Source organism: Conger conger, chromosome 12 (genome assembly GCF_963514075.1).
Source record: "Conger conger chromosome 12, fConCon1.1, whole genome shotgun sequence".
NCBI lineage: Eukaryota > Metazoa > Chordata > Actinopteri > Anguilliformes > Congridae > Conger > Conger conger.
In genome coordinates this window covers 2,859,777-2,871,042 of record NC_083771.1, presented here as the reverse complement: position 1 = coordinate 2,871,042, position 11,266 = coordinate 2,859,777, and the positions used below count along the sequence as shown (strand labels likewise).

At 44.7% G+C, this 11,266-nt stretch overlaps 1 protein-coding gene across 1 annotated transcript; it reads left to right on the top strand.

Moving 5' to 3' along the window:
* Nucleotides 1-1,504: 1,504 nt before the first annotated feature.
* dnajc25 (DnaJ (Hsp40) homolog, subfamily C, member 25) lies at nt 1,505-4,617 on the top strand. The gene is made up of 4 exons (XM_061263747.1): nt 1,505-1,887; nt 2,665-2,817; nt 3,055-3,525; nt 3,634-4,617. Exons 1-4 carry the CDS (start codon nt 1,582-1,584, stop codon nt 3,754-3,756), a joined length of 1,053 nt encoding a protein of 350 aa, XP_061119731.1. The 5' UTR covers nt 1,505-1,581; the 3' UTR covers nt 3,757-4,617.
* The last annotated feature ends 6,649 nt before the right edge of the window (nt 4,618-11,266 follow it).

The window sequence follows — 11,266 nt, the reverse complement described above, 5'->3', positions numbered from 1 at the left end:
TGCGCCCCCACACTGAGAGTGGCCCCCCCACACTGAGAGGCCCTCCCACACTGAGAGTGGCCCCCCCACACTGAGAAGCCCCATGCCCCCCCACACTGAGAGAGGCCCCATGCCCCCCCACACTGAGAGTGGCCCCACGCGCCCCCCCACACTGAGAGTGGCCCCCCCACACTGAGAGGCCCCATGCCCCCCCACACTGAGAGTGGCCCCACGCCCCCCCACACTGAGAGTGGCCCCCCCCACACTGAGAGGCCCCATGTGCCCCCACACTGAGAGTGGCCCCACGCGCCCCCACACTGAGAGTGGCCCCACGCGCCCCCACACTGAGAGTGGCCCCCCCACACTGAGAGGCCCCATGTGCCCCCACACTGAGAGTGGCCCCCCCACACTGAGAGTGGCCCCACGCCCCCCCACACTGAGAGTGGTCACTAGAAGAGCCAGGATTCAGCTTTTAGGCAAACTGCAGCAGGTACACTGTAGTAGTGGGGGAAAGGCTGTGTTGATGGGCTGAACGGCCTGTTCTACTGCTGTAGCCTATCCACTTAGAGTTATGATGGGTTGTGTGTTCAGAGATGCTCTTCTGCATACCACTGTTGTAATGTGTGTAATTTGCATTGCATCATCTTCCTGTCAGCTTTGACCAGTCTGGCCATTCTCCTCTGACGTCTCATTAACAAGGCCTTACTGTTTGCAGAAGTGCTGCTCACTTTTTTCTTTTTCTTTTTTCATCATTCTTTGCAAACTCTAGAGACTAGTGTGCGTGAAAATCCCAGGAGATCAGCCATTTCTGAGATACTCAAACCACCCTGTTTGCCACCAACAATCATTCCACGGTCAGAGTCACTTAGATCTTTGCCCCATTTTCACACATTTTTGCCCCATTCTGATGGTTGATGTGAACATTAACTGAAGCTCCTGACCCATAACTACATGATTGTATGCATTGCACTGCTGCCACACAATTGGCTGGTTCGATAATCGCATGAATAAGTAGGTGTAATAAAGTTAAAATTCCTAATAAAGTTTTCGGTGAGTATATGTTACATGATATTTATACATAAGTAAACCTTAGGATGAACTTGTAATTAGTTAACCATTAACAAATACCTTAACTAACTTTAATTCAAATATGAATTGGCAATAACGTAGTTGTTAACATGAATTAATGATGTACACATTAACAGAGCTGTACAGATTAATTTCTCAGTAGTTAACGACGACATAGTTCATGCCTTATTGTAAAGTGTTCGGCTGTGAAGTGCAAATCACAAGCATTGGTTAATCAAGTGCCTCTGAAGTGCAAGTGAAACATACAAACACAAAAAGGTGGCTCAAATACACAAATGATTCGTCAATGAAGTATTGACGAAAATCTCCAGGCATGAGCTGATATCCATCTGGGAAGTGAAGTTTTAAACCCGTCTTGTTTTTTCGTTTTTGTTTTCGTGCTTTGCACTTCAGAGCCACGGTAAAACACTGGGAACACTCCCGACCGAAGCCACGAGTTACGGACTACACATCCCATCAGCCCCATCACGGACTCTTCGCTTAACGTATTTAGTCCAGCGACCGAGTGCTGACATGGCTGCTCCCATTGAATTTGTTCGGCGCATGAAACGGACAAATATTCTCATCCTTTTGGGATTCTTAATCCCTTCCGCAACCGCACTCATTGACGGATTATACTGCGGGACTGCGATATGCTACGACGTTCTTGGAGTTACCAGGGACGCAACCAAACCGGAGATAGCTCGTGCCTACAGACAGCTGGCCAGAAAGTATCATCCCGATAGATTCCGGGTCGGAGATCCAGGATTAGCTGACGAGACTCCTGAAAGTGCGCACGATAAATTTTTGCTTGTTGCAACTGCTTATGAAACGCTGAAAGTAAGTCAAGATTTTTGGGCATAATTATTAACGCCATATATTCTATAGCTATGTAAACATTTTTATTATGGAAACTAGGCAGTTACCCATAGCACATAGCTAGCTGTTCCTGTTGGTGGGCAGTAATTTAGCAAACGTGAGTGATAATTACTCGATAACTTCAAAAGTATCTTAATGTTTATAATTGATAGCGATTCGTAAGTGACACGTTGTAGCTTGCCTGGCGTAGGCGTACCTCATCTGTCAGTTAGAATTGGCTACATTTTGCGATGTTTGTGTTTGGTTGTATGCCAACGTGGCAATTGCATTTCCGTGCCACATGAATGGTAGCAATTAAGCATGTGTGGACATTTGCTACGGACGGTCTTGAACCATACTCCAGGGTTTGTTCTGGAAAGATTAATCAGTCTTTAAAAAAAACATTCAAAACACACAGATTGTAATGGCAACAGACACTTACTGTTAGGACAGACGTCCAGCTGCGTTGACTGCTGGTGTCCCGACGGACAAATTGTACGACGTAGCCATTAGCTAGTTAAATGTAAAGCCGGTAGAGCTTGTCACACATGGATGATCGCTTGTTTGACCAGTCCTGTTTAATGTTGTCATTTAATGTGACCTTTCCTAGTTAACGCTTAGTAGCTTTCAATTCGGAATAGTCTAAAGGGAAGGGAAACATCATTGAGAAATGGTTGCTCCGTGTGCCTGTATACTTTGGTGAAGTTATTAGCGTTTTCTGGTCGTGTAATGCAGACTGATTTAAACTCTCTCTTATAGGATGAAGAATCGCGGAAAGATTATGATTACATGCTGGATCACCCCGAGGAGTACTACAGCCACTACTATGCTTACTACAGGAGGCGGTTGGCGCCTAAAGTGGACGTCAGGATAGTGATTCTGGTCACTGTGTGCGCTATATCAATTTTCCAGGTAGGCACTTTATTCAGTTAAATTCACACGGAATGGCCTAATTTAAATGAGCCTGTTGTGGGACATGCATACTGTATTTTGCTGGTATCAGCCCTCACCAGTGCTGGCATGTGCTGGTGCTGTGCATTCTGGCTTCAGATAACGTAATATTGCACATTTCCAGATCGGTGGAAGTGAATGGAACAAACCCAAGGATATCACCAGAATTAATTATTCCTGGCCTTCTGTTCATTTCAGTACTACAGCTGGTGGAGCAGTTACAATGAGGCCATCAGCTACCTGTCAACAGTGCCGAAATACCGCATCCAGGCCACAGAACTGGCCCGGCAGCAGGGGCTGCTGAACCGGACCAGGGAGAAGGGCCGGGGCCGTCGCTCCAAAGACGAGATCCGCGAGGAGGAGGAGGAGGTCATCCGTGACATCATCAAAAACAAGATCGACATCAAGGGTGGCTACCAGAAGCCCAAAATCTCCGACATCCTGCTATGCAGAGTCATCCTCTTCCCCTACTACCTGTGTGCCTACCTGGTCTGGTATGCCTGCTGGACCTACAAGTTCACCCTCTGCAGGGAGCAGTACGGCGATGCGGAGAAGTTCTATCTCATACGCCGGAATATGAAAATGTCCCAGTCTCAGTTCGACAGCCTGGAGGATCACCAAAAGGAGACTTTCCTGGAGAGACAGCTCTGGATTAAGGAGAAGTATGAGGTACATATGCATGTTTGGCGTCTGTAGGTTTCTGATGCGTTTTCACAGTGCGTACACTCCGGGATACGGTCATGTTTTATGTGTTTTTAATATTCTGTGTGTTGGCAGGTGTTTAAAGAAGAGCAGGAAGAGGAGATGAAAATGAAAATGGCGGTGGATCCCAGGTGGAAGAGATACCGTCGGTGGATGAAAAACGAGGGACCCGGTCGTCTGACCTTCGCCGATGACTGACGTATTGCACGTCAGTGCCAGTTTACACACATGCACACACTGCATGTACATGCCTCAGCCTTGCACACATCTACTTTGGCTTTCAAGTTTTTTGGCACAACTACAATAAACTACAAAACTGATATAACAGAATAATTGATAAGCAATCATTTTTTATAGAAAAATAACTCAAAATATGTGCAATTTTAATATTAAAGACACAGAAGTGTTTTATTAATAGTATTATTTTGACATAAAAAAAAAGATCAAATCTTTTCATGCCTACAAGCAGTCTTTTGTGTCCCTGTTGGACTTGCAGAACTTCACACGTGCCTTAAGTTTCTCCAGTTTCTTGCTTGGCCTCAGAACCTTCTTTGTGCATGTGTGTTTGTGTTTGAGTGTTGAATACAAACATACACACTATTAGAATCTTATGATTGTGATGACCAGTCAAGGATATTGATAATTGCTGTTAGTTTTTGTCTTGCGTACAAAACCATTTTCTTAATGGCACATAGTAGAATTGTCTTCACCTTTCCCTTGCAAGTTGACCTTTTTGGTAACCTCATTCTTCTCAATCTTGGCTACAGCAGTGGAAGCTATTAAGTTCAGCTTGTAAACTGTTCCTTTTAGATACCACCTGACCTGGCAAAGTTAGTGAACATGGAATTTGTCTGTTAAAGGCTGCTGTCTACTTGAATTGTAATTAAATCATTTTAATTTTCAGAAATGTCTACAAATCAAATGTGCTGTCGATATATGTAGTTCTGGTATTATTAGAATTGTAAATATCTCCATTTATTCATGAAATTATTTCTTTTCTGAAATGTCAAGGGTACTGTTAAATATGGAGGCCTTTGTACATATGTGCATAATTATATATATATATATATATATATATATATATATATATATATATATATATATATGTGTATATATATATATATATATATATATATATATATGTATATGTGTATATATATATATATATATATATATATATATGTATATGTGTATATATATATATATATATATATATATATATATATATATATATATATATATATATGTATATATATATGTATATGTGTGTGTATGTATGTATGTATGTATATATAGATATATATAAACTGAAAATATATGTTTCTATCTACAAATTATTTTCCTAGTCATATTCGGGTTAAAGGAAAGTGGCTTGACTCAGGAATCTGTAGTTTGGATAGAGGGGAATGTAAACTCAAAGTTACAGTGCAGTGCATTAAACCACACTGTCTGGTCACCTTGTTTGTCTATTTTAGTTACTTAAGACCGCTTCTAGTAATCTTGAAACTGACTTTCGCCATTTTCGATCTCATTGGAACCCGTAGCTGCTCCTTTTTGTTTGTTTTTTTTAATCAATAGAATTCCAGGAATTCAATCCACATGTGCATGTTGCCGAGTCATGAAAGACAAAAACCAGCAGACCCTGCGGTCCTCAGGGCCTGGGTCAGTGACCAGCTGTATCAGGTATTTCTTTGCTTAGATGTCATAGCTGAAGGCTATTGTTTGGAAACTTTTTCCAATCAGTCTAGTTTTGTCATGTTCTTCACGTGAAAGTTTAATTTCCTCATGTTCACATTTATTTTAAGTTGTACTCAAATACCAAGTCCTCAGAGTCAGTGTAAGAATACAAGGTATAAAAGTCAGTTGGTAAAATTTGATCATGAAGTGAAAAACATTTATGGCATTCAAAGCAAGGGGTTATTGAGATAAAATCTGGGTCACTGATGGAATGATTTGTAATTCATTTTCAACATTGCAAATGCCTTAATGCCGATGTCAGTTTAACAACATTCTCAGAATTGCAACAGTAGGCGTCATGTTTTGATATGGTTTTTTGTATAGTGGTCGAGTCTGGTGGTGTTAGTTGAAGTTTCAACTAGTCCTTATTTCACCAAACCAGGATTTTGGGCTTATATCTTGAAGCAAAAAGACCCACCCAAATGTGACTCCATTGGAAGTAACTTGAGCCAAAAAGCCTCCTTGGGAACTCAAACCCTTTCCCTTTCAATCATCTTTTTCTATGTCCTGTCAATGTATTGCTGGGCTGTTAGGTTTTTGTGTGTGTTGTTAAATGGGTTATATTTATTGAGTGAGGCCTGCAAGAAGCTCTGTACATACTGAGAGCTGCTGATGTACAGTACCGATCATGTTTCTCCAAATAAAAATATGTTTTGATAAGGCTGATTTGTGTTTGAACAGTGTGCACAAAAGATACCGAAAGTCATTCAGAGCTAAATAATTACCATTTTTACTGAAAAAACTAAATTATATGTGATTTACTTATTTTTCCCCAATTCAGAATGCACACATGCATAGCTTGTGTGTGTGTATATTAGGTAGACCTTTACACTAGCTCATTAATTCAAATATGTAATCAGACAAAGATGTGGCAGCATTTCAATGCATAAAAGCCTGCAGAAATGGTCAAGAGGTTCAGTTGTTGTTCAGACCAAACAATGGTTAAATTTCATTCCACGTTGCTTTGTTGTGTTCCCTCTGTTTTTCCCTCATTTTTTACTCTGCAGGTGCCATTCAACATTCCGTTCGCTGTCCCTCCTGTCAATCATCGTTATCCTGGTCTCGCCTCCACCAATCACATCCCTCTCCTGCTGGTGTGTGTTTGCTGCCACTTACTCTCTGTCATCTCATTCTCCCTACAACTCGTGTGTGTGCATGTAGAAACACAGAACTAGTCATTCCCCTTGTGCGTATGTGTGGTTGTTTATGTATAGTTTAGGCCCTGGGGCAGGTAAGATCGAGGCCCCTATACACTGTTGCTACACTGAGGTGGTGGTTGCCAACAGTGTAATTTGTGTTTTGTTAGAGTAGTCAGATAGGCTTTTGTTTGCTTAATTAGTCAGCCTATCTTTGGTTGTCACTGGTTTGTTTTGTTTTGTTTTGTTTATTTATACAGTGGCTATTTTATCGCTTGTGACAGTTTAGATTATGAACTGGTGAATGCTGTGGTGCTCCGTGCTTATGAGTTGGTCTCGGAGGACAACAATTTAGAGACTACTGAAAAGGCCCGACCCAGTCCTTTGTTGGGTTCGCTAGAAAGAAGGCAACTCTTTTCGATAAGTGGTGTGCTGCTAGCAAAGTAACTGATTTTAGTTCACTCTGGGCGTTAACTTTATTGGAGGAGTTTAAAGAGTGCACGCCAGAGCGTTGTGTATCTACATGAGAGAAGGTTTCTTCTTTAAATGAGGCGGCAATCTTTGCTGGTGAGTTTGCTCTCACACATGAAGGTGTGTTTGTGATGTCCCATGGGAAAACGTCTGATGCTGCCCAGGCGGTTCAGGCACCAGTGAAACCCCCTAAAGAGCGAGAGTGCTTCTCCTGCCACACATGGGGCCATGTTATAGCGCATTGTTTTCTCTTAAAAAGGAAAGGTCCCAGCACCCCAAAAATTGGATTTGTTAGAACAGTATCCAAACAGTCCCCCTGTAGCTGCGACAAAGGTAACGTTGCCTATGGACCAATCATATTTGACCATTCATATTTGACACCCCGAGATGCACACTACGCAAAAGCTCAAAAGGTCTCAAAAGCTCCCCCTGATGTTTACCCGAGCACAAGCATCTAAATATCGTGAGCAGGTGAATTTATCAGACTCCATCCTAGCCACTCTGTTCACTAGCGATATTCCACTCCCTGAGGCCCCAACTAAAACCATTGTTCATGCGTATGCCTTCGATTAAGCTGCCAGTCAAACGTGAACAGCTTATTGTGACAGATCCATCTCTCACCTCTTGTTTTAAATCTGTCACCCCTGAAGCTGTGAAAGATAAGACTATCTTATTTTGTGGAAAACGGCGTGTTGATGAGGAAATGGTCATTACCTGTTGCAGCTGGCATAGATTGGGGTGTGGTGACCCAGGTAGTTGTACCCACACCTTATTGTTAGCAGGTGTTATCGTTGGCACATGAGAGCCATTGGTTTGGTCACCTGGGTCTAACCAAAACATACAACAGGTAGTTAAAGACCACGGTTACTCAGTACTGCAGAACCTGTCATAGTCAGATTACAGCTAAGCCCAACCAAGTAATTCCTCCCACTCCTCTCTGTCCTATACCTGTTATGGCCGAACCTTTCACCCATGTGATAGATTGTGTTGACCCGTGACCGAGAAGCAGAACAGGAAATAAATTCCTACTTGTGCAGCAACCTGATGCCCGGAAGTGATTCCCCTCCATGCTAAAGCAGCAGTGGTTGTTCTTCTCTCTTTGGTTTCCCTAAGACTCAGGGATCTAATTTTCTCCATCCATCCATCATCACCCGCTTATCCGGAGTCAGGTCGCGGTGGCAGTAGGCTAAGCTGGGTATTCCAGGCATCCCTCTCCCCAGCAACGCATTCTAGCTCCTGGGGGATCCCATTACATTACATTATTGGCATTTGGCAGACGCTCTTATCCAGAGCGACGTACAACAAAGTGCATACCCATAACCAGGGATAAGTTCGCTGAAAGACCCTAGAGGGAAGTACAATTTCAACTGCAACCTGTACAACAAAGATAAGGACAAGGGCCATTTTTTTTTTTTTTTTTAAACAAACAAACAAAAGTGACCAAAGTTAACTATCCAAACACTGCTTACCTAGCCAACTAAAAATACCGATACACAAAGCAAGTCACAGAGACAACAATTAAGGTTCACAGGGAGGTAGGGAGGGATGGGGAGAGGTGCTGCTTGAAGAGGTGTGTCTTCAGCTTGCGCTTGAAGGTGGGGAGAGATTCTATAGTTCTGACTTCAACGGGGAGTTCGTTCCACCACCGTGGAGCCAGAACAGACAGTAGTCGTGAGCGTGAGGTGGAGGTTCTGAGAGGGGGAGGTGCCAAGCGGCCTGTGGAGGCTGAACGAAGAGGTCTGGCAGGGGTGTAGGGTCTGATGATTTTTTGCAGATAAGCTGGGGAAGACCCTTTAACTGCTTGGAAGGCTAGCACCAATGTTTTGAATTTGATGCGAGCCATGACAGGCAGCCAGTGGAGGGAAGTAAGCAGGGGGGTGACGTGTGAGTATTTGGGAAGGTTGAAGACCAGACGAGCTGCTGCATTCTGGATGAGTTGGAGGGGTCTGATGGCGGACGCTGGGAGGCCAGCCAAGAGGGAATTGCAGTAGTCCAGGCGGGACAGAACCATCGCTTGGACCAGGAGCTGGGTCAAGTAGGGGGTGAGAAAGGGGCAGATTCTCCGTATGTTGTATAGGAAGAACCTGCAAGACCGGGTCACCGCCGCAATGTTCTCGGAAAGGGACAGTCTGCTGTCCATCACCACGCCGAGGTTCCTTGCACTGGGTGACGGCGTGAGTGTGGTATCCCCGAGGGAAATGGAGAGATCCAGATGGGGAGAGGTATTAGCAGGGATGAATATCATTTCAGTTTTACCTGGGTTGAGCTTTAGATGGTGGTTGTCCATCCAGCTCTGGATGTCCCTCAGGCAAGCAGAGATACGGGCTGAAACCTGCGTATCAGACGGCGGGAATGAGACGAAGAGTTGGGTATCGTCCGCGTAGCAGTGGTAGGATAGCCCATGTGCAGTGATCACAGGGCCAAGGGAGCGAGTGTAAAGAGAAAAAAGAAGCGGGCCAAGGACTGAGCCCTGGGGAACTCCTGTGGCGAGGGGCCGAGGTGTCGATACCGAACCAGCCCAGGCAACCTGGAAGGAGCGACCAGAGAGGTAGGACTCAATCCAGTCCAGGGCTGTGCCACAGATGCCCGTTGCTGACAGGGCAGACAGGAGGATGGAGTGATCCACAGTGTCGAAGGCAGCAGAGAGATCTAGAAGAATGAGGACAGAGGAGAGGGAGGCTGCTCGTGCAGCATGGAGTGACTCACTGACGGAGAGGAGCGCAGTCTCTGTCGAGTGGCCCGATCTGAAGCCAGACTGATGGGGGTCTAGCAGGTTGTTGTTAGAAAAGAAGGAAGAAAGTTGAGTAGAAGCGGCTCGTTCTATAGTTTTAGAAAGGAAAGGAAGAAGAGATACCGGGCGGTAGTTCTGGATGATGGAGGGATCCAGGGTAGGCTTTTTTAGCAGCGGAGTGATGTGGGCCCTCTTGGAGGATGCCGGAAAACAGCCGGAAGACAGGGAGGAGTTGACAAGGGAGGTGACAAATGGGAGAATGTCAGGTGTGATAGTCTGGAGAAGAGAAGAGGGGATAGGGTCAAGGGCGCAAGTCGTAGGGCGGATCCCGAGGCGTTCCCAGGCCTGGAGAGATGTATGAGCTCTCCAGCGGGTTCTGGGTCTACCTCGGGGTCTCCGCCCAGTTGGGAGGCGCCCTGGAGGCATCCTGATCAGATGCCCGAACCACCTCAGTTGGCTCCTTTCGATGCGAATGTCCAAGCTCCTCACCTTATCTCTAAGGCTGATCCTAGCCACCCTACAGAGGAAGCTAATTTCAGCCGCATATATCCGCGATCCCGTTCTTTCGGTCACAACGGCCCTGGTACCCTATACTCCCGCACAGGGGTCCCCCACAGGGGTCCCCGGGGGACACGGTCGAAAGCCTTCTCCAAGTCCACTAAGTACATGTGGACTGGATGGGCAAACTCCCATGACCCCCCCCAGCAACCCCGCCAAGGTAACGAGCTGGTCCACGGTTCCACGGCCGGTTCCATGGGTTTTAAGTTAATTAAGTTTGACAGGAGACACTTGACTTTGAGGTAAAAATATGTACATCAGATGACCGATCTGAATTTCAGCTTTTATTTCCTGGTATTTTTAATCAAGATTTGTTAAACAATTTAGAACATATCACCTTTTGTATCAGACATCCCAATTTTTAGCTGAGCAAAAATATTGGAATATGTGACTGACAGGTGTTTCTTGTTGCCCAGATATGTCCTGTTAGATTGACTGGTTAAACAATAAATAGTTCTGAATGTCTACACTTGTTTAGCCTTGGGTTTTGCCTGTGAAGACTGCATTTGTGTTAGAAAAAATAAACCAACATGAAGACCTTAGAGCTGTCTTTGGGAGAAAAGCAAGCCATTTTGAAGCTTAGAAAAGAGGGGAAAATCAACCAGAGCCATTGCACTGCATTGGGGATAGCGTGTACAACAATTTGGAACGTCCTGAAAAGGAAAGGACATCAGTCAGTGACCTCACAAACTCCACAGGGCAGGGGTGAAGGTATCTCAATCAACCGTTAGAGAGCAGCAATATTGAGGCTATACCACAAGATGCAAAGCACTCATCAGTAGTAAAATTGGAAGGCTTTACAGACTGATGAGACCAAGATTGACCTCAACCAAAGTGGTAGGCCAAAGTGTGGAGAAAGAAGGAATCTGTTCATGATGCAAAACACGAATCACGGTGGAGGAAGTGTCATGGCTTGGGCTTGCATGGCTGTGGGCTCACCAATCTTTATTCATGATGTAACTCCTGATGGTAGCAGCAGGCTGAATTCAGATGTCTACAAAAACATTCTATCTGCCAACTTACAGAGAAATTTGGAGGAACTTCATTATGCAGCAAGCCAATCACCCAAAACACA